Source organism: Acanthaster planci, linkage group LG03 (genome assembly GCF_054643075.1).
Source record: "Acanthaster planci isolate LZ-2023a linkage group LG03, COTS_SCS, whole genome shotgun sequence".
NCBI classification, from domain to species: Eukaryota; Metazoa; Echinodermata; class Asteroidea; order Valvatida; family Acanthasteridae; genus Acanthaster; species Acanthaster planci.
The window spans coordinates 22,573,588-22,596,403 of record NC_141779.1 but is presented as its reverse complement, the minus strand read 5'-3'; the positions used below and the strand labels follow the sequence as shown (position 1 = coordinate 22,596,403).

The 22,816-nt window shown below is 39.4% G+C and overlaps 1 protein-coding gene across 7 annotated transcripts in view; it reads left to right on the top strand.

The window, feature by feature from the left end:
- Positions 1–22,816, top strand: part of npsr1 (neuropeptide S receptor 1) — a 55,101-nt gene extending 32,285 nt beyond the window's left edge. For 6 of the 7 annotated variants that reach the window (XM_022256165.2, XM_022256164.2, XM_022256161.2 and 3 more), the window contains 9 exons: positions 2,681–3,111; positions 3,461–3,596; positions 5,091–5,194; positions 6,150–6,243; positions 7,363–7,514; positions 13,334–13,487; positions 15,103–15,204; positions 16,823–17,015; positions 18,556–22,816. In XM_022256165.2, coding sequence (XP_022111857.1) covers positions 2,938–3,111; positions 3,461–3,596; positions 5,091–5,194; positions 6,150–6,243; positions 7,363–7,514; positions 13,334–13,487; positions 15,103–15,204; positions 16,823–17,015; positions 18,556–18,784 — 1,338 coding nt within the window. In that variant the 5' untranslated portion in view covers positions 2,681–2,937 and the 3' untranslated portion in view covers positions 18,785–22,816. Of the gene's footprint in view, positions 1–2,680; positions 3,112–3,460; positions 3,597–5,090; positions 5,195–6,149; positions 6,244–7,362; positions 7,515–13,333; positions 13,488–15,102; positions 15,205–16,822; positions 17,016–18,505 lie in introns of all 7 variants that reach the window. The other variant, XM_022256167.2, reaches the window with a different exon arrangement.

Below are 22,816 nucleotides of genomic sequence, written 5' to 3'. Positions count from 1 at the left end.
ACGTGGTGCATACAAGAAGCACACTGGAGTAACGTTGCAGCTGTTAGAAATGTCTCTATGCACTTTTAGGGCAATGTATTTCTAGTCGTGATTGATGCAACTGGGTCGTGGTTTTTAAGAATAAACGGTTTGAAATCAATATTGTAAAGGTTGTAGCCTGAATGTCCTGCGTTCTTGTGCGAGCATTTTGTGTCAGTTGGCAAATTAGACATGCTGTTTGGCTAATAGGCTAAGTTCGTGAGAAAAAGGTCATTTTCTTCAGCCAAAGACCGGCTGAACTAATACATCAACACCCTTTCTGTGCTTCACCGTAAAAGACTTCACCACGAGCCGTCTCCACTTACAATTCTTGCCAATATTCCTCGTCGCACTATAAATCGTGAAGTTGGACAAAAATGACACCAATGCTGGCCATTTGGCAGCAATAAACTGCACGTGCAAGTCGTTAGGAAGGAAAATAACACCGTTCGTAAAAATAGAACAGCGCCCGTGATATCCGCTTCTGTGGTGTTAGCCCAAACGAAGGAGCCGTAGAATTGTCACTGGAACAGCAAGCAGCGCAATAAACCTTGCAATAAAGGAGGATGTTCATTTTTTGACGTAAGTAACGAGGTCTTACCCGATGTCATTTAAAACCTATGCATCCTTTACCCTTGGTTCTTGTTTAACCTTGGATGTCAAAATGTGGCAGAAACAAATGACAATGTAACAGTTTGTCACTCCTCCTTTGCGGATGTTGCCTTAACCCTAACCCTTCTCAATCCTTCACCTGTTGGAGGAATGAGGAGGGTTAGGGTTAATGATGGTAGGTATGAAATGAATACATGCAGGACGTATAATGCACGGTTTCTGGGATCTTAAATGTGGTTGGCTCTGAAACAATGTTTGTTTTAAGTTCAACAACTGCTAATATACTGCTGTTGTAGCTACAACTATCCGTATTAATGTTTTTCTGTATCTAGTACAACTGAAATTGGATTTCAATAGACATGAAAGTACCATTAAATATGGAAAACCCCTTTTTTTTAGATCTGTCAAATTCAAGGAGCTCGTCCAAAATAGGCAGTTCACCTTTTTTCCTCGGTGAAATAGAAAGGTAATCTGATTAAATGGCCACGGTATACAGCAAACTGTATTTTGGAGATGGGCGAGAAATCCCTTGTTAAATCAACTTCCAAATTCATCCGTCATCTTGAGGCAGCGACCGGCTGTTATTGTTGGGTTCTCTGTAGACTGGCTCGGTCTTCCTGTATGAAGCAATCCCGTATCCGAGCAATCAGCACAAATGCTCATAGGTATATATCTAATCAGATAGACTCATGGTGCGCCCGAGAGCGAACATTGGCCAAACGTACGGTATACACCCTGTCGATTCACATCAGCAATTAAAAACTATCTATTCTTCGTCAGCATATGCCCCTTTGAGAGGGTTTCAATTTTTCCCCTACCAGATCAGTGGAACAAGAGATAAATTTCTTCGGTCTTCGTGCCGGGCGATAATCTTGCTCTGTCAAAATCGGTTAGATTGGCAAGTGACTGTGGATAACAGGCAGTTAAATATCAGGAGCGTCATCGGTAGACGCCTCTAGATTTATTTGACGCCAAAAGATTACGGACGAGGCCCTATGTTTAAAGTTCTGTCGCGCCGTTTAATTTTGCCAAGGTCCACTTTTGACAACGCCAACATAAGTCAAGAAGTAATTCAATTATGCACAACGAAAATATAGACTGATTGTTATCGTAAACGATTTCGGAATAAATTGTTTGTACCCCGGTGGTATTACTTATCAGGGTCATGCATTGGAATCAAATTGTTTGAGGTTATCACTCCTGAAGCTTTGTTAAAAGTGATAACCCATAAGCCGGCTCAAACAGCCGACACAAAGACGGTTGTTTTTATTAGGTCAGCGAGCTTATTATACAGCGACCCAAATGATACACAGGTGGTATTCTCTGCTAAGCCCTATTGGCTCAATGATGGCGTTAGGAGACGTGCGGGGCGACTTCAGGTGTGCTGTCTGCCCGATTCCCCTCAAAACAGCGAAGGGAATCAAGCTGCCGTGATATGAAGTTACACTCGTCCGTGTCCGACGAAGCCGAAATCTGGCAACGGCCTTCCGCCTTGAGCGTTTCAAAACACGCGAGCAATAAGCCAAGAGTTTTAAGTTTCTTAAACGTGTTTCCCCCGCCCTGAGCGTTAGCACATGCTAGTCCAAATCAAAATGGGGGCAACGACAAACATGTAAAAAAAAAATCCGTGGAAGGTGTGATTCAATTTTAGTATATGTGCAGGTGAAGCCAGCAGATATCCTTATCAATACAGCCAAACAGACTACAACAATAAGGACACTTTCCTTGATATGATATTTTTACAATAAAAGATGAATCAATTAATAAATCCCTCTTTACGTTCCATTGCATGCAGCAGATGCCTTACTGTACGTTAACATTTTTCAGAATTGCACGACACATGTGCCTCAACGTTAAAAAGGGCATGCGCAGAGCCCAAATACTCACCAGCAGTTAAGATACCTTTGGTTATACATTAACGTAAATGGGCATATTGGTGAGCTTATAGAATGTACTTTTTAGGGTCAATAGATGAAATTCTAGTTAGTTATACTCCAAGGTCAAATAAATTTATTATGCTGTGATTGTTTCCTTCTTTATGTGCCTACAGAAAGTGCGTCAACGAGTGGAGACTTCCAGCTATGAGTACCATATTGAGCCCAACTAATGTGTTAAGCCGCTAACCAAATTTAAAGCTCAGATAAACCGTGGATACTAAAAACAAATCTACGAATGGCTGAAGGCACTTCTGGTGGTAACTGATTGGGCGCTGATTTGTCCAAAGAACGACGACCGGAACGAGGAGAAAACTGTTTATTATTGTACACAAATACTGTTGTGAAGCTTACCTTTGGAAAATTAGAAAGAATGACAAGTATGGCTACCACTTCCACCTATGACCAACTGATGAACTATTCAAGTAAAGGTGACACATCAGTTATGGCTCATCCAGGAAGGGTGAATTCGTCTACAGAGGGCGCCCTCAACACCACAATGGAAAATGCCTTTGCTGACGGGGAGAACAGATACCTGTTTTATAAGGTAAGATGCGTTAACTCGTGCGGTAAGATACGTTAACTCGTGCATTCACATTGTCCGAGAATAAACAAGTTGTCAAACAAAGAGGAAGGGAGGTTGTTTTTTTTCACTGAGAGAAGGTTTCCTTAGCTGATCAGCAATATCTCGTCATGATTTCAAGACAGACTCAAAGTTTTCCCCGACCAATCATCTCGGGCCATATCATTGGAGGTATTCGCCGTCGATTAGTACCAAAAAGCTGCGATTGGAATCGTGAAAAGTGGCATATCCTCGGGCGATGAAGGAGACAAGCGCTGGTTCCCGCAAATGACCTTCAAGTCAACTACTTTTTTGTTTGTTTGTTTTCATACAGGATTTCCAACTAATTCTCCTGTGGGTCCTGCTTGCATTGATACTCCTTGGAAACTCTACGGTGCTCTTGGCCCTGTACGTTATCAGGCACAAAAAGTCAAGACTCAATTTCTTTGTTGCTCACCTGGCTCTCGCAGGTAGATCTGCCCATTCAAAACATCAGTTGATGGGCGCAGTCGGATGATCTCTGCTCTCGGTGATCTCATAAAATTCCCCGACTTTGATTCTCCTTTTCCCCTGAATGGGCCTGTTTGCTTTACAGGGATCTGGATCATGATCAGTGATACGTCGCTGGTTCACTGACGCTAAACCCGCCTAATGGGTGTAGCGAACCAGCGTTGGGATGACTGATCGAGATCCAGATCCGTGTGAAACACACAGGCCCAAGTAAAATGTAATCTACAGATTTCGGTTGGATCAATGAATTTCGTATTAGGGTTGATCGATGGCGCAACGCGATCTAGCGATTGCGCAGATCACCGATTGCGCCCAGCATCATACTACTGAACATTTTGTTCTGTTGCAGTGATGTTGTTTCTTTTACTTTGTATGATTACTCATTTAAACGCAACAACAATCAAACTCTTAGGCCAATATCTGCCAAGTCTAGAGAGAGTTTTTCACGACTCTATCGTGCAACTGATTAGGTCAAAGGTCACAAGCGATCATTTTATTGAAAACCTGATTATCTTACGCTTTTCATTGGATAAGCCCCAAAGACAAGTTGGATTTCGTCTTTGGAATCACTAGACAAACCCTCGGAATGTCAACATGATTGGGTCAGAGTTCACACTCTAAAACTTGCGTTCAACAACTGAGCACAATTATCTTGCCTTCACTTTGTAAAAATGTTTCAGTGCTAAGCATTGTACGTTCAATTCCTCAACTTTTCATAGTTCAGCACTACCCATCAATTCCTTAAGAAGTTTAGTATTTTAACGTGTTTATAAACTGATTGCAAGAAATTGTTGAAGATAGTGGATTAGAAGTCACCAAGTTTCATAGATAGAAACCAGGCTTCTAATTTTCCCACTTTCTAACAGGATAAGACTACAAGAGGCCACAAATATCCCTTGCCACTGTTAACTATGGGTTTGAAGATTTCAAGTCATCAGTGACTGCAATAAAGCCTCGTGCTTCTCCGCGAGTTTGTGTGTGTTGTACACCGGTACATTCCTTATATTCACTGGCACAAATCGATCGACATTTACCAAGCAGCCATCACTGACACTGTTTAATATTTGTAACGTGGATCCTGACCACTATCTACTCTAGTTTTACTGCTGTGCAATTGTAGTTTATACCACTCAATTTATGGAACTCATTTTGAACAACAGTCATAATAATCACATCAACTAATTCACACTCACTCAGCAACAGAACATTTTGGGATTTTGGGTGGCTGAAGCAGGAATCATTTAGAAATCAAGCAAAGAATATATTGTTTCCAATACCCAAAGGCATCTGCTTCTATTTCCACGTATATTTCAACACCCGTGCTAGCATATATAGATTCTAGACTTCCCTACATGAAATGTACAGCATACTGTTGAAGCTAACTCTGGTTTTGCATTTTTTTTAAAACGATGGTAGCTCTAGATTTTTAACAACTATTTGAATACAATCCTCAGATTTGTTGGTGGGCGTTATCAATGCTGGGTTTGAGATCCTGTACAGATACATGGGCGAATTTCAAGCTGGGACAGTGTTCTGCAAGATTATACGCTATCTACAGGTAAGGCCACGCAATTTTTCAGTTCTAATATTATCGAATAGGCTATCTGTCGATAAAATGCGATTTTATCAAGTAACCTAAAAACATTCTGTGAGGATTGTCTTAGTGCCAAACACTTTTGGACGTGAATCATTAGGACTGAGTTAAGATACTGAAATGTATTGATCAATCAGCTTCCATGATGAGCAGGTAATCTCTGAAGATTGGAAGACAAAAAAGGAACTAATTTTAACTTTTCTTAATTGCTCACGCAGTTTTGTCCCTCCAAATGCAACCTAAACGTAATCTTCATTTTCTACCAATATTCAGGCATCATTAATTTGGTGTCTAATTAAAGTTAAGAGTGTATTCTACTTATTCTTGGAAAAAATTCCTTTTAAGCTATGTTGTGTAGCGGAGATATGTAACACAACTCAGCTTTGTTCTGTCTACTGGATTTTTGCCCTTAGAACTTTTTGATTTAATGGCAGTTTAAAGAGTTTATCTTGCATGTGTATGCAACCACTTAAATATTTGATTAACACACAACTGTTTTTGTTCCTTTACTCTTCGCAATTTCTTACTAGTTCTAAACTTAATGAAAACTGATGCCTTTTTCAGAAGGCATTTAGTGTAAAGGCCGGTTCATACTACAAGCGAACATAAAAGCCAAGCGACTCTAACGTCACGAAAGATTTGCAGCGAAAATTTTGCTCGTTTTTAAATCTGTTCAATTTTTGCAAATTCACTGTAAACTTGGCATCGGATTTAAACGAAGTCACCATTTCTGCAAAGATTACTCAGCTCCAGTCTGATACATGAAACAACTATTTCTGACAATTAGTTTCGAAGAAATAATATTACGAATGTGTTGCTTTTTTGTTGGGGGGGTGGGAACAATCTGTAAACGCGGTGCGTGAGACTGCCTTGGAATAGAGGTGCATTGCTGATGGTCGCTATTTCTTCTCTACTACAGGCGTTCGTAATCAATGCTTCTTCCTTTCAACTTGTCGCACTAAGCTTGGACCGATTTTTTGCCATAGTGTTCCCCATGGACTTTTCTGGAAGCGGTATGTTTTCAAACACTCAATCAGCAAGCCCTTGTCTTCTGTGCAGTGCAGAAGTCACGTTTGTAATGGCAAACCCAGTTTCACTGTAACCACTGTTAGGATTGTGCTTCGTGAACCGTTGTTTCTTGGAACAGTATTGTAAACCAAATGCATTTTGGAACCAGGGCATTGCATCAAAATATCGAGCATAGAAAAGTTCACATGAAGCCAACTATGGGACAGAGAGGACAACCCCCCTGCCTTTTTGTTGGTCATTGTTATACTCGTATCTCAGGAATTCTTTTCAGACATCTATGGGGGGGATGTGTTAAGTGGCAATAGTCTGGAGTGTGTATAGGGATTGGAGTTGTTGGAGGGTGTACCCCTCTGTCCCATTTCGTGCCTGGTATAACAGATAATGACTTTATTTTCATCATATTTTAAATTCAAAGTCCATCGAAATTTATATTATAGAGCAAACCCTGATCTTAATAACAACATGTTGTTCATAGTAATAATGTTTTGAGGTTACATAGAGATAACTGATAGTATAAGGTTTTTCAACACTATAGTTTGCCCATGGCATTGTGTTTAAGCTCGTTAATAGTATCAAACTTGTCATTACATGGAAATACGGGAGTAAATGATGAGTGAAAACAATGGGTCAACCTGAAACCATAAAAGATTTATCCCTTTGGCCTATAAGAAAAACGCATCATTTTTCCATTGTAATGGTACCTGCATACGAGATATAACAGATCAGCACTAATTTCTCTCTCAGTCTAAGCAGACAAAAATACCAAGATAATGTAAAGTCATCCCTCAAATTTCTTGTTACGGTGTGCCACACAAGACACCAAGGGCCGGATTATCCAGGCTCTGCACCAAAGACCCACGAACAATTCGGGGTCTACGAAGATTGTAGGACCTACGAAGATACCACAGTGTGTTTCTCTGTTTGGATTTGGGAAAGTCTTCAGACTAGTTCGAAATGCGCCGCTGCAGTGCTTCCCAGTGCTTTCAAACCGATGTTGGTCCCTGTGGCCAAGTGAGGCCTGTGAAACACCGGCGCCTAGGGCCTAGGGAACTTTCAATCTTGCCCTGACGACACCCCTTTGTGAATATTTTATGCCTGTGCAGGCAAGCGGGCCAACCTTATGGCGGCCACAGCGTGGATTGCACCTTTCTTCGTCTCCATTCCATCAGCCATAGTCTTCGAAGCAAAAAATGATACCCGAGGACAGACTCACTGCTTCCCTACCGTCCTTCAGCCGGAATCTTGGCAATATAAGGTACAATATCACACGACAAGTACGTCCTAGCCAATCTACAGCCTTACCCAAATGTCAGCATTAAATTATCACAAAGTGGTGCCAAACACTTTAACTGTGACACTCATATCATTTTTTTATTAGAAAGAAAGTAGGCGATTTAAAACATATATATAAAACCAGGTAGGAGCCTGCTGGGGAGATAATAGACGTTTGTATTCCCAATTATAAATGCCCTATTTTCGTTTAAAAGTAAACTCAAAGTCGAAAATCATTGCTTCATTATTGATCAGTGTTTTCAATATAATATTTGTCCCTTTTACGGAATGTCTCAAGCGTCATTATTGTTTCGTGGCCACGATGCATTTCCTTGCATCGACGTCATTTTCAGATTGCATATGAGCAAAGTTTCCTATTGGCTCAGCGAAACATTTTCGTCTCCGTTCGACCGTCATTCTACAGTGAAGACCGTGACTTGTTTATAATATTGCAATTTTCATAAATAATATCATAATAATATTTGCAATTTCCAGTAATGAATGTAGAAGTTAGGTTTGCTTGCACCTAAGAACGCATTCTTGAAAACAAGGAATATGCCTAAATCAATCTTATCTGCTTTGTTTTAGCTACTTACCTCATCAGTTTAATGTGCTAAGTCCTCCACATGGCAACCATTCCTGTCAATGCACATCTGACATCTTCGTAACATGTCCCTTACTGCTCGTCTGATCATTTCAATGTCTTGACGGAGATTATTGACTTCTTCCACTATTCTTGCACGTTAACTCCTGAACATGAGCTGAGGGTGTAGTGAAAATCAGATAAGATTGATTTAGGTACATTCCTTGTTTTCAAGAATGCGTTCTTAAAGCAAAGGCATTTGGTATTCTGCACACTTGCATGGTCTGGCCTTGTTAATCACATACGCAAACTTGTCACAGTGCCGATTTCAGTACCCTTAACATCGGTCTAGTTTGTTCACTCATCTGTGTCAATAACATCACAAGCTGTATACCATTGCAAAGAGGACCTTCTGCCCTTTCTAGAGATATATTTCGCTTTCTATAAAGCAGTTTTGCTATTACAGTAATTTTTATCTCGGTATTTTAAAAAAAAAATTACGGTAGTAATTTTTATTTCGGTATACTTTTTTATGTGGACACCCTGTACATGTATATGATCTATCCGTCGTCAGGAGACTGCAGAGGTTTATCGAACATGGGGAAGGTACCCATGTTCAATGCTGGCGATTAGTTCATCTTGGCTTCAGTCGATCTGGTGGTCTTCAGTCTGGGGGTGCTTGATGATGGCCAACTTGTCGATTTCCTTCTACTTTTGGGCTCTGTGTGCTTAGTAGTAAGGAGGTCCCTGCCAGTCTCGCCGATGTACACTTTGCCGCATTGACACTGTGGGATCCTGTACATCCCTGGCTTGTGCTGTGGATTGGGCCGGTCCTTTTTGGAGGTCAGCAGGTTCAGCACCTTTCGGGGGCTGTATGGTACACTCGAAGACCATGCTTTTTGGAAGATGCGCTGGATTGTTATTTATTTATTATTAATTTCTGACCATGTCAAGGGTCGTGAACAAGACCTCGGGGTCATTCTAAAATCACTCCCCGGATAAAATTAAAACACTGTACATATGCGAAAAGCTAAAACAACTAAAACTTGTTGCACTACGGGCAAAACAATAACACAGTTACATTTAAAACAAAAAATTAACTAAAACATAGACCACTAGAACAAATTAAAACACTTAAAACAATAAAGATTAATGACAATAAGAGAAGCAACAATTAACTGAAAAGGTTAGCAGAAGAAAATAAAAAGGTGTTAAAACATATTGAATGTAAAAATCCAAGCAGTAATAAAATACATAACATATCAGTAAGATGAATTTAAGCAAAAGAATAAAAACAAGAGTTTCTATGTCTGTCTGCAACAGAACATCGGGCTTTTCCGCATTTTTAAGTTTGAGAAAAATGCAATCATTGTGCATGCACGTTTGTCAGTGGAGAGGTAAACGAAATAAAAACGATGAGATATGCGGAAAAATATGAGTAAAAACTGTACCTGATGATATCATTATGGCGTCCTTTCAGTTTCACATATGATACATCCCAGTCTACCTACATACAAGAATTAATGGAATGGGATCTCATTTTTCATAGAAAAATATAAAATATTCCTCCTTGAAGATGACACTTATAATGACACCTTTAAAATGATGCCATATATGCCCATAATCAGGACGCGACCTTTAATTTAAACTCACAGACCTCATTGTTCCTACATTGGTCTCAAAATTCTTTAGATGTAAGACATTTACAGTATACGCCTTTCAGATGTGTTTCTCGACCTCTAGTGGCCCTATCCTATCATTTCTTGAAATCTCATCTATTACATCCTCAGTTATATGCATACAGAAATTAAATCAAATCAGACTCAAAAATCTCTAGTTATGGGACATGAAGTTGTATCCCTTTAAGATGATGTCATGTGACGTCTTAACGTAACCTTGCTAATCACGTAAAATACGTCCCCGTCCACAGACATGTAAAAAATTTAACAGAATAGGACTCAAACGTCCTGCAGCTATTAACAAAACTTTCATTAATAACGAATTCTACTTTAAGAATACCGAGTTGGACATCTGGCTCTAGAGATACTGGCCTGCAAGCATACAGCTTTTTAGGAGTGTCACGTGACTTTGGTTGTTGCCGTGGCCACATCAACTCTTCCTAAGAAAGGTCACTTCTTTTTTTGTCACGCCTAATGGCCAATCCTTTGTGTAGCATGCTGATGGTGAAAGATTGGAAAATGACAAGGTCGCCCCTGTCAAACTGTCTTCATAAATATTAAAATGTAATAATACACGACCTAATGAAGTCATTATGATATCACTTCAAAATCATCTGAAACGAAAGTTCTGTGAACCTTATGAATTTCATGGTAATCGTTTCATGCTTAAACAATTTTATTTGCTCAGAATATGCTTTGAAACAATGGTTAAATGTGACCAATTTATCATCGTGGCATTAACCCAAATTTCATATAACACAACGCTCGTTGGGTCCATTAATTTTGAAGATTTATTGATCTGAAGATATGCCTACTGGCTCACAAAGGATTCAACTTTGCAGGCACCTTATATAACCTCAGATGACGTCTCATCTCATCACTGTTGTCAGAGAATTTTAAAAAGTCATTCCTTCAAGAGATTTATCAAAAGAAGTGAACTGGGACATTTAAAGAAAACATGGCAGTACGTTTTGTTTAAAGAGAGTGCTCCATTTTGATCGAGCTCTTACTATATATGAATAGAAATTTGTGCACAAGAGGTAGTCCCTTCTCAGCCTGAAAAGGAGGGTAAAGTGCAAATTCATATGATGGGGGTTTCAGTTAACAAATATGACACTGTTCTTTTTTTAATTACCAACATGTTGGAAACTACTATGAAATTTGGCCACAAGGAATATGTAAAAAAATCATTCTGAGAATATTCAGTGAGGTTTTTAAACGTTCCTGAAATTCAAAAGTGGATGCTTGAGATCGTTTTCATAATGAAGTCGAACAAAACAAGACTAAATTAAATTACAGATAATAAACAGGGAATATGTTTGCCCTTCACACAGCCTTAGAAGGTGTAAGCATCTTTAGATAATTTATTGAAAAACACCTGTATTTGCCAAACAGGAAGGATGCTTATAGTCACCGTAGCTTTCGCTGGGGATCTCTTTATATTTAATTCTTGCAGTGATGCTCATGAACAGCATGGCCTAAATTGGCTTTTCTTAATCACAATGTAGCATTTCAAAGTTCAATATTTCTTACAGCTATGTGTATTTTGCCAACAGAGTGTAAACAGTATGAACATGCATACCAACAGCAAAATGAAACAAGGACCACTGCACTTTCCACTTTTTCAGCCTGAGACACTCGTGACCAGCATTTGTTAAGTGGGATTCTCTTTTGCTAGGCTGAAATGTAATCAAGATTAAAGTCCATCATTTAAAACCTGCTATCCCAGTGGCTGCTAGCAATGCTCTCACCTGAAGAAAATAGAAATGCATACCGTGTTGTCAATACATGTAATCCATTCAAAAACATTATATAAATGTGTATTTGTTAAGTGTAAATGCTACAAGGAGCGCATTCATTGGTGAAATGTATTTTCAGGTGCTGCACAGCAACTTTGTCACTGGAAAATTCTCTCAGACAAAATGGAATAATGTTTTTAAGAGCCATTCATAAGCGGTAATGTTACAAAAAATGCAGGATAAGGCCATGCAGCCCGGTATATATTCTTAAATGTGATCTGTAATCCGAACCATCAGTCGATCTTTGAGCAATCTTTTAATTTGAAAATGCCCATAATTCTGTCATAAGCATATTTCCTTCTCCTTTTTGTTGTAGAAGATGTAAAAAACTGATATCAACTGATAGCACAAAAGCATCATTAACTGTGCCCAACATGTAACTGACATTACCGTAACAGACACTATTTCAAGCACCACTGACCAACATTTTTCTATAAAATGGGTGAACACTGCGAAATACAAGAAACATTCACAATACAAAATTGCCATGCAATATCATACCTGTGTTTATATACTTTCGGGTTAAGATTTGCATGCCATCATGACTCTTGCAAGTGCATGTACACTTTTTGTACAGGTATGCAATGGCGTGCAGCATGCATATGAGCCTTTTCCAAACTATGGGTGTCAGTACCGGCAAAACAATTGAATTCAAGGCAAAACATGCAAAACATTCGTGTCGACGTACGTACGTGATGTGGTTCTTGTGCTGACATGTTATTGGTTGATAGCGTACAGGTTTTGTCTATCTTGGCAACCACCGCCGATCATTAGAATTCACTGCCGTAACAGACTAGTGCAGGAAGCTTGCCGTTGTGGGCTCAGCCTGCTGGAAATACATTTAACAAGGAACCTAGAGATACAGAACAGGATTTTAAAGTTAACAAAATGACAAGTAACTTTTGAGCAAGCACGCGTACTCGTTCTTGGCAGACTTTTTGTCATTGAATTCACACAGAAGTGCTCCTTATAAAGACGTGTTCCTTTTACTTACCAAAGCGATTTTGATACTTGGTATAACTGGTATAGATCTTTTGTCTGCTTTCAACAAAGAGCCGACATCATGCCAACAATAATGATAAGTATTCAAAAATTAATAACAAATAAATGAGTGATAATATGACAACGGAACTTTGCAAACATACTTTGGGGCTGACTGTGTACCTACCCAAAGAATTTCATGTCGGTCAGGCTTGGTCAAGTATGTATAATAAAATCGTATTTGTAATCGTATCTTTGATGACGTCATCATGATGCCAAATCATTTTCCAAATACCTCAAACATCCACTTACCCTACCCAATGAATTGCAAAAATAATTTTGGGAAAAAATTAATTTGTTCAGGAAATACCTCAAGAAGAAGGTTAGACAAGAAAAACTACAAAACTCGTAAGAAATCAGCTGATGACGTAAACATGACGTCATTCAAATTTTCATTTATAACCCATCTTGCTTAGTATTTATACCAATATTTATTCAGATCAGACGTATGGTTCTGGAGTTATAAGTTTCCAAAGAATGCAACTTTGAGGAGTTGTCACGTGATAAGTGATGACGTCACTATGACAACTATCTTCTTTGAATTTCCCACCTAGAATTCATGCCAAATTGTTAGTTCACACCTGTCAGTCATCTATCTGAAACGTAGGGTGCGCTATTTTCCACACTACTGGAAAGGTACACGCTAAGTCAACAAGGCACTGATTTTAATTGATGCGTTCTATATGTATTCGTGTGTCAGGTCTACTCTCTGTACGTCGTCTCAGCGTTCTTCTATATCCCGCTCATCGCCATCAGTACGTGCTATATCTTCATGGTGGTATCCATTTGGAGGCGGAGCAAATATATGATGGGGCGAATGCCGGACAAGGCAAAAGGACGGGCAAGCAAAATAGGTTGGTACTATTCTGAATATTTTGCATTCTGTACTCTCTAAAATTTGGTCCAATTGCCATGGATTGATTCTTCTCTTTCGAAGAAATGGGGACTAATTGCTCTGACCAATGGCGCCGGTAGCGACCAATTTATTTCAAGTAATATTTTGCGGGGGGGGGGTGTGGGGCGCTTGTGGGGTAGCATACAGTTATGACCACAGAGTATGCGTCAGTGCGCACTCGCGATACGAAAGTTGGGTGTTAGTCGTGATCAGAGGTTGAGAGTAATATCACCACACTCGGTACAATTGGCGCTTAAGGATATTGTTCAACGATGGAGGATATTTGTGTCAAATTAAGCTTATGTGTAACTGAAAACACACAAAACCAAAGTAGCCACGTTTTTTGCCATCCAACCAATTTTAAACTTTACTTTAGAACCTCATTCCTCATTTCCCAGGCTAGATTATTTAAAAAGTCATCACCTGTCGAAAAATCGTCGTTGAGGGCAACATGCGAATGGCCAAAAATATGACATGATCCTACTTATGATCTAGGGACTTGATACATGGGAGTAGTTCCGGCGGGTTTTTTTAATCACTCTGCGCGGCGCGATCCATGCAGTAACCATTCACAATACGAAGGCATCTGCTACGCGATAAAACATACTCGTCGGTGCTCTGCCGTCTCGTCATATGTCCTCCCCGGACGATATCAACGTTGCTGGAAACTGCATTGTTGATGGTATCTGCTTTCCAGTGTTCGGATTAAAATTGGTTTGGCAAAACCGCTGCGGTGTTCGTTGACAAGATTGTTCTCATCATGGGGTGAGAAGAAACCGACTGATCATCAGCGTCGCTGTCAGAAAGCACACCGACGCTGAGATTGGTAGGAATGGAGCCTTTCGTTATTGTGTACACGCTATACATTAGCAAACAGTCGTTGGAATTCCAACTTCCATGTGCTGCGTCACACTTTTACAGAATGGCAAAATGAAACCGACGACTGTTGTTCTTCTTTTTGAGACCTCAAAAACTGCGAACTTTTTTCTCGCACTGAGTTTGAAATACACGGTTTTAAAAAATGAGACTTTGTCTCTGTGTCATATGGGTATACCGTTCAATATAAGACATGTATTGCAGAAAAATGTCCTCCATCGTTGAGCTACATCTTGATTAGCTTGTACCAATGATTCGCACGAGGAATTAACGCAAACCACGCCCAGAATTCGTGCTTGACATCCGTTCTGCGAGCCGGAAGAAGCGAAATACTGGGACAAGAAGGTGAATTCTCCTGACAATAATACATTTACAGTGCTTAATTTTTTACTGTGGTTGTGCCTGATCGAATCTGTGTCCATTGGAGATTGTTCCCACTTTCAGCGGCAGACGGCAGCTGTAACGATCTCCTTCAATAGCGCCATCTTGTGGCTGCTGTGTATAAAAACTGCAAGACATGTTATATGTTGAAACAAATCAATTTGTGTTTTTTAATACTTTCATATCCGATTTTCGACTTAATGAATGAAAAACGTTGAACAGCGCTGCCATCTGGTACCCGTGCGGACATTTTTCTCTGCGTGAGACAATTTGCATCAAATTTTGATTTTTATTTTTATTAATTTTTTTTACGATAGCCTGTAAGGAAAAGGAGCCGATGAAGCACCGGGCCAGCTCTAGAGGGCTCATTCCTAAAGCAAAGATCAAGACACTGAAGATGACAGTGTGTATCATTGTGGGTAGGTGTCGAATGCAAGTTAGCATACATGTAGAGATGCATGTACATGTACCTGTAAACATGTCATTGTTCAGGGCCACCTGTTGCTGGACGGCCTTAAACACATCTGGCTGATGTTTTTTTCAATAATTATAAAGACCATCCATACGAAGGACTCTGGATCAGTAAGGAAAGGTCTTTTATCTTGGGTATTAATGAATTTAACGTCTGACGAGATGTGGTTGGGATACACCGCGCTAAGCGCTGACATGGAGGTAGAATTCATCTTGGAAAGATTATGAGTGAGGAAAATTGTTTTGTTTGCACTGTGCGGGGTTTTGGTCACTGGTCTCTATATAGGGGCTGGATGACCCGTTGAAACCGGGGACTAGACGCCTCTAGGTACCAATTCAAATGCAATGCGTGCGCGTGTTGAGGACTGACCATAAGAATTGAAACCTTAAGGCTTTTTTTCATACAGATCTGGGTCTCGATTGTTAATCCCAACGCTTGTTCGCTTCATTCATTAGGCAGGCTCTGGTGCCAGTGAAGCAACGACGTGGATTACTGATTGAGATTTGGATCCGTGTGACACAAGCAGGCCCTTACAGGGGCCATTTTGTTTGGACCATTTTGTAAATTTACACAAGGGTTATCAATAGAAATATGGACTTTAAGGAACAAGGCTCCACCAAAAAGGGACAAGTTCGAATAACCACAATTCTCAACCAATGGTCGGTTTTCTCGGGTAATCTATAACTGAAATGTATACCGGGCAAAATCGACCAGTTCATGGTTAACAAATTGTCGGTGATCGAACGTGCCCGTGGCGGCTGACAACATGCACAAATGACGTGTGCCTGACTCGATCGAAATCGAGTCACACATGCATCATTTGTGCATGGCGATTGATGTGTGCGAAACCCGCTACTACCATGAAGTATTCATTTTAGATTTTTTAAACATATTTTTCAATGTTTGTTTACAAAGGATAAATTTTTCCCAAGGTTGTTTGGGACCCCTCAAAGCCTATGATTTAGTGGAAGTTTACTGGTGGTTAATGTTGTGATTTGACAATCAAACTATCATGATTTCATCATTACTCGGCCTAAATTTACTTTAAAAGCACGAGTTCTTCTTTTGGCATAGCAGTACAAACCTTAAAATAAATGAAGATTTTTTGTCTTATAAAACCGAACTAAAAAAAATATCTCGTAAAAGCAATATTTATTCCAAAAATAGAGAGTCTTTCTAAAAACTGATCTTGTAAAAATTATCTTGAAAAATACCTTGCATAAAAACGATTTTTTTCTTAAATTCACTTCACTTTTTAAAAACGTTTACTTCATGGCACTAGTGGGCTTCTTCAGACATGCAAGCCATCCAGTCGGGAAAAAAGAGAGATATCAGTGTTCATGATGGATCAAAAAATTTCTCTTTCCAGGCACATGATGGCGCTGTGCAATTTCCCCCATCATTTGCCATATTCACCTTGATGGGTTCCCACGTTTCATCCTCTGTATAGCTTTATCTTTTTAATGATGTATCCACAAAGTTTCAAAGACTTTTATTATTTATTCCAAACATTTGGTATCAGAAATGAGTTGAAAAATCTTCTAATTTAACACGTGCAATTTCAGCATTCATTTTGTGCTGGTGTCCTTTCTCCATCTTCTTCACCCTGGACGCCTTCGGTGTCATCTTCATCGACGAGAAAAACCTCAACACTGCGTTCCGTGCCGTGGCCTTCATTCAGAACCTGCCGTATCTCAGCAGCGCGATCAACCCCTTCATCTATGGCTTGTTCAGCACCAAAATCTGCCAAGAGCTCAGGTGAGAGTCAGAGTTTCGTATCCACCGTGACAAAGCTGACGAAACTGGTCTGGAGCTACCCAACTGACTTAAATGTTTACCAGTAGCTTGCTTTCTTCAGCATGACCTTGGTGTTGTAGAACAAAAATAAAGATTAGCAAAACTAGGCGGGACATGTTTGTTTTAGTGACCAAGACGAGGTGATCCGGCTATATCGATTTTCAGCTGAAAATCCATTGGAGAGTTTTGACGCATGTCATCGAAAATCTATTTGATCTTGTTATTTGTGCAAACATGCGCATGTATATGAAATGATCAAATCAAATCTAGAGGAAACTGACCATCTTAAAAATTGCCCTTTTAACATTTTATGGGATGTTGACATCATTATTTTTTATCCTTCACGAAATAGTTTGTAACGAACAGAAGGTTTCATCTATTTTCGTGTTACGGCAAAAAATCTTAAATATAAAAAGGTGCTATCTGTGATAGCACGCCCTTTCTTTTGATGACGTCAGTAATATTTGCATAGTTTTGACCATGCCGCTCTCAACAGTTATATAATTTGGTTGGGTGAAGTGAAATCCTTCCGTTTTTTAATTGTAATCCCACATTCTTGCACCTCCATTATCCCGGAAGTCAGATTTGGTCTACCATTATTCTGAAGAATGCGTTACCTTATTTCATTTATAAGTTATAGTTGCAAAAATTTCTTTGAATTTTCTCCTTAAATCACGTGTACTTTAAATCTGACGTCATAATGACATCCCGAACGCACTCATGTGTACATCAAAGTTAATGTCATAACCAAATTTCACGTCAAGATTTTCAACTGATCGTAAGATACCGTCTTATGTATCGATCTTAGGATTGTTCAAGCATCTAAAATGTACCTGAATTTTGACCCTTGACTCCAGAATTAAACGAAACACTACTTCTACGTCCAGACACAATTGTTGCCCAACTGCATCAGCTTGTGAGATACTGTTAAATCGATTGTTATTTGATACCTGATGACGTCATTGCGATGTCACTCTTGTATACACAACGAGGGATAGCCGGGATGTCGTTTCAGATTTCATGTTTACGCGGTAGCCGTTTCGGAGAAAAGCCGCGTCAAGAGGGAAAAAAGGCGGGAAAGACAGACCGCTACAGATTCAATGGTTGACCCGCTGGTGCATTATCCCCCAAAATTGAACGAAAAACAAACTGGATGTTCGTGTCTTGATGTGCAAGATAACAGAGAATTAGGAGAAGGGACGTATCAAAAAACGATAGAGGAGCGATGAACTGATGTAGAAAGTAGGCAGTCACAGTGAATACGTTTAACGTTGTTATTTTTATTTCTACCCACCAACTGATAGCGATAGGGTCGTGTTTGTATGTTGTTTCATTGTTGATTCATCTTTGTGTAACATGATCATTATTTTCAGTTGAGTTTTGGTTTATATTTAGCACCCATCGTTTGTCTTATTGTTGTTCTGTTCCTGTTCTCCGTGTGTTTCTCTCAGAGTGAACTGAAAAACCAACCCACTATTTCTACTTACCAAATCACAATCAGACGATTCCGAGTCATCAATTGGATGGCCACCAAGCTGCGGTGCTGTAAGTCCTGGAGACAGACCCGCTACGGCCGCTCGACGACGCTGCGGACCGACACCAACCTGACCGACATGTCCGAAGGGGCGAGCGGGGCCCACCGCGGTCACAGCCGGCCTATGTACGTCTACACACCCGCCAGGACGAGTAACAGTGACAACTCTAGGGAGATGCCCAACAGTGCCATGTGAATCGGTCGAGAGAAGGTGTCAGCGACAGGGGCAACATCCGAGGGTGTGTTGAGGTGGACACTCGAGTAAATTTGAGACGTTTTATGTGTACAGACAATTAAGTGTTCCTGTTCACGGTTCATAGCAAAATCAATGCCGGGATAAAGTACCACAGGTGAAGGTTTTGAAAATTGATCACCATGCAGCCCGACTTTAATAAGTAGGCCTAAGTGATGAAAAATGTAGAGAGAGAGGTGTGTCTTTCGTATGCATGAAATAAAGCTTCTGGAGAGTGGCTCAATTCTTCTTCCCACTTCAAACTAAACTAGTCTGTAAAATTTTTACTTCGGTTTAAGAGCTGATGAATTCTGACACGCGCCATGACTTCAACAACGAGGTTGGTCGGTATAAATTAAATATTGTTCAAAACATGAGGTAATATGAACACTGCCCTCACACGTTTAACTTCTAGGGATGAATACTTTGAGCGTTCTTTTAAGGATTTTCCTTTGCTACCGTTGACTGTTTTTGTAATTTAGTTTTGTGTGCTGTCTCCCCTTTGTGCTAAGTTGCGGCTAGTTTTTCAACGTTCATTTTAGTAGAAACTGTGATCCTTTTTTGTACGTAGGGCTTAGCAAGAAACTAACCAATGCACGGCGTGGAAAATGCCGTTTGGCTTGTGTAGTTCTGAAGCTCATATTGTGAGCTGAGTATTGTTTGACCTTTGCAGATAAACACCAACTATTTTGTCAAATGTGTTATGTGCCTGACTTGGTGTTTGAATTGGAGATCTGTTCTACAGATTGTTGTATTAATAGATGACCGGGGGCACTGTTGACTTCGTGTGTGCCTGCAGATAATTTTCAGGTGCTTTTGTAAAAGAACTACTGTGCTCATATCTTGTCCATTTGAATTGATTACATTAATAATTGGAGACAATTAGATAACTACCACCTATATAGTAGTGTAGCTAATAACACGAATCACTGTTACTGTGGAGTTCTGTATGTCTGCAGGAATAGTCCTTTTCCACTACAGTATCTTGCGATAAACAGGACCTACAGTTGATAAACTCAACAGATTTATGAGACTCTAACGACAAAACATAATTAAGTCTTTTGGTGTAGACTTTTAATCTATTTTTATAATTCATGACTACTTATGGATATAATTGTTTAGATGGTATATGTTCATTGTATAGTGCACCTTATAATGTGTGGAATTGGAATATACCTGAATAGATATTTTCAAAACAAGCAACTGAGGTCGGCCTTGATTTGAGGTCTATTTGGCAACACTTTCATTTTAGTTTTTACTGTTTTCATACCTTTGTTCGGCACTCCACGTTTTAATCTGTCAGTTGTTCATATTTCGCTGTGCACATTCTATATTCGTTTCTACTTTTGATGTGTAAACAATCGACAATATTACACAGACGTATTCTAACTAATGAAAGTAACATCGGTAGTATTGTCTTACTCTTAAATGACACTTGAGTCAGTGACTTCAAATGTTTACTTACGTCTACTTATGAATTATATTTATGTTCAGTTTAATATACCCACTTGTTAAAACTTATATTGCTATGTAAAACTCACCTTCCATAACATATTGTGAAGGATGGCACTGAATGCTTGACTACAGAGTGGGGAAGTTCTTCCCCGATTGCTCCATAGCCTAGGTACGAGGCTCATTATTCATTTAGAGGTTCTTGTCGTGTTTTCATCGCAATCATGATTTAGATATTGCGTTTAGTTGCAAAGAAATGATTGGTATTTTGAAAGCATTGTGATAATCATTAGCGTAGTGTATAGACTTTCATACTTTGGCAGAATAGCAGTGGATGAGGACCGCGTGTTTCCTAAAGCTATCTTAACTTTCATTTTCCATTGTTTTTCAATCAAATTAAAAGTTGAACTTGTTTACTTTTTAAAGCTCTCAGGTTTGCACTCTGCCTAAAATGGTACAGTTGGCGAATTTTAACGAAACAAGTTTATTACGCCGTGCGCAGTTGTTGACCTAAGGTTGTATCTTTTTCATTGATACTTTGTTGATATTGGCTGGATTTTTTTCAATGTCATCTTCATAGACATTGAAAGTTGCCCACAGAAAATACATTTCTTACCATTTTTCGGTCATATAGTAAAAAGCACATGCTTTTGCCAATGGGTAAAATACACATTGGACCTACAAGTCCCTGTCAATCACTGTGCCTAATCGTACAAATTCATTCTTATCAAGAACATTTATTAATTTATGTATTTATATATTTAATCAGAGTTTCGGAACAACAACCACATTAATTTTGCACCATGACAATGCAACTGAAATTTTCAACTTGTCAATGACATCACAACGTCTTGTTATCAAAACAGATAAGACCAGTTTACTGGGGGTTTTATCAACAAATAACAGAGACGCGTACGGCAGCATATTACTGCCAACGCAAAAAAAATCTATCACGTGTAAACAACTTATTATCTCATTTAAATGACTTATACTTTCGTTTAAACAATTTTGCTATCTCGTTTTAACGACTTAATATCGCGTTTAAACGAGAGAGCTATGTCGCTTTAACGAGAGGATAAGTCGTTTAAATGAGATAATAAGTCGTTTTAACAAGATAAAATATTTTTTCGCGTTGGCAGCAACACGCTTCCGTAGATACGTATTATATCCATTGCACGGATGTTTCACTGAACATTGGTGGTGACTTGTCGCTCACTAGACTGGCCCCTAGTCCCTTCATCTATCTGTTGATTCTTAGCTAGATGTGCAAATGTCTTGACACGGAATAGATTTATGTTCTTACATAACTGTAACATGCAATGTGACACTAAAAACAATATGAAGAATATTGTATCAGGCAGAATTGTTACATATAGAACTGAAGACAGTTTTCACAATTTATTTCTAAACACGTTGTTAATACAAGTGCATTCCTTGTAACAATTTCAAATTATTTGGAGCAACTTAATTGCACATGTACAAGTGTCTCTAATTGACACCGATGTCAAATTCATCTGGACTCTGGGATTTTGTTGCCAGGTCATATTCCAAAATACAGAGGCATACAGGCAAAAGACAGGAGGGATTGCACTGTCTAAACCTTTACACAAGCTTCCACCAATCTATTTCAGGTAGTAAAAGACCCAGAAATAAGGAAAAGCTGGTGAAAAATAGGATTAACGCCCGTGTTCGAAGAGCCCGATTGTTGATTCCGTCTTCCCTGTCAATTCAGAGGGAGTCACAGGCTCAGACTTATCCTGAAGCATGGTCGGGGCAGTCATTCTGCACGTGGCAGAAGTATAATCGAGTCATTCACTATTCATTCAAATGGCTAATCACCAGTAGCAGGTAGATAAACGATAGGACAGAATGATAGCTTTTCGACTAATGACAGACTGATGGGTTTTTCACCGTTCGTTTCAGTCGCTTGCCACCTGACACGAGTATTAGCCTCGAGCAGAAGCACCCCCCTCATCGGTTGAAAAGAGCCATGTTGGTGGGGGGTGTTCGTTTTGTTGGTAGCGTTTGTATTTCATAGTGGTTCATGATCAAGCGAAGGGCAGTTACAGCCAAAGGAGCCTCCGTTGCTGGGAAGATTGCGCCCTCTTGGTCCAGCTCGGGGTGGATAGATTAATGTGATGTAATTCCCAAACTAACTTACCTCCAACCTGTGACAACTGCATAAGTTGGCATTACGATTACAGTCAGGTGAACCAGTCGGATGCATTAATGCATAGTATAATTCAGGTCAGACATTATGAATGATATTAATGCGAAAAAAACATATGAGAATGTTTATGTTATTAGAAATTCATATATCCTATTCATAATATGTACAGATGTGTATAGTGCAAAATGGTGCCCAAAAGAGGCTACTATATAACTATGTAAATACAGTAAGGATATTGGTAAGTTTCCGTGAATTAGCATGTACAAAACAAAATTTTAATATTACTGTTGATGGTTGCAGTTTGTTTAGTAGAAAAGATTTACTTGTATGCTATACACTAGAAGAATACATGTACAATAAAACGTGTAAAAATA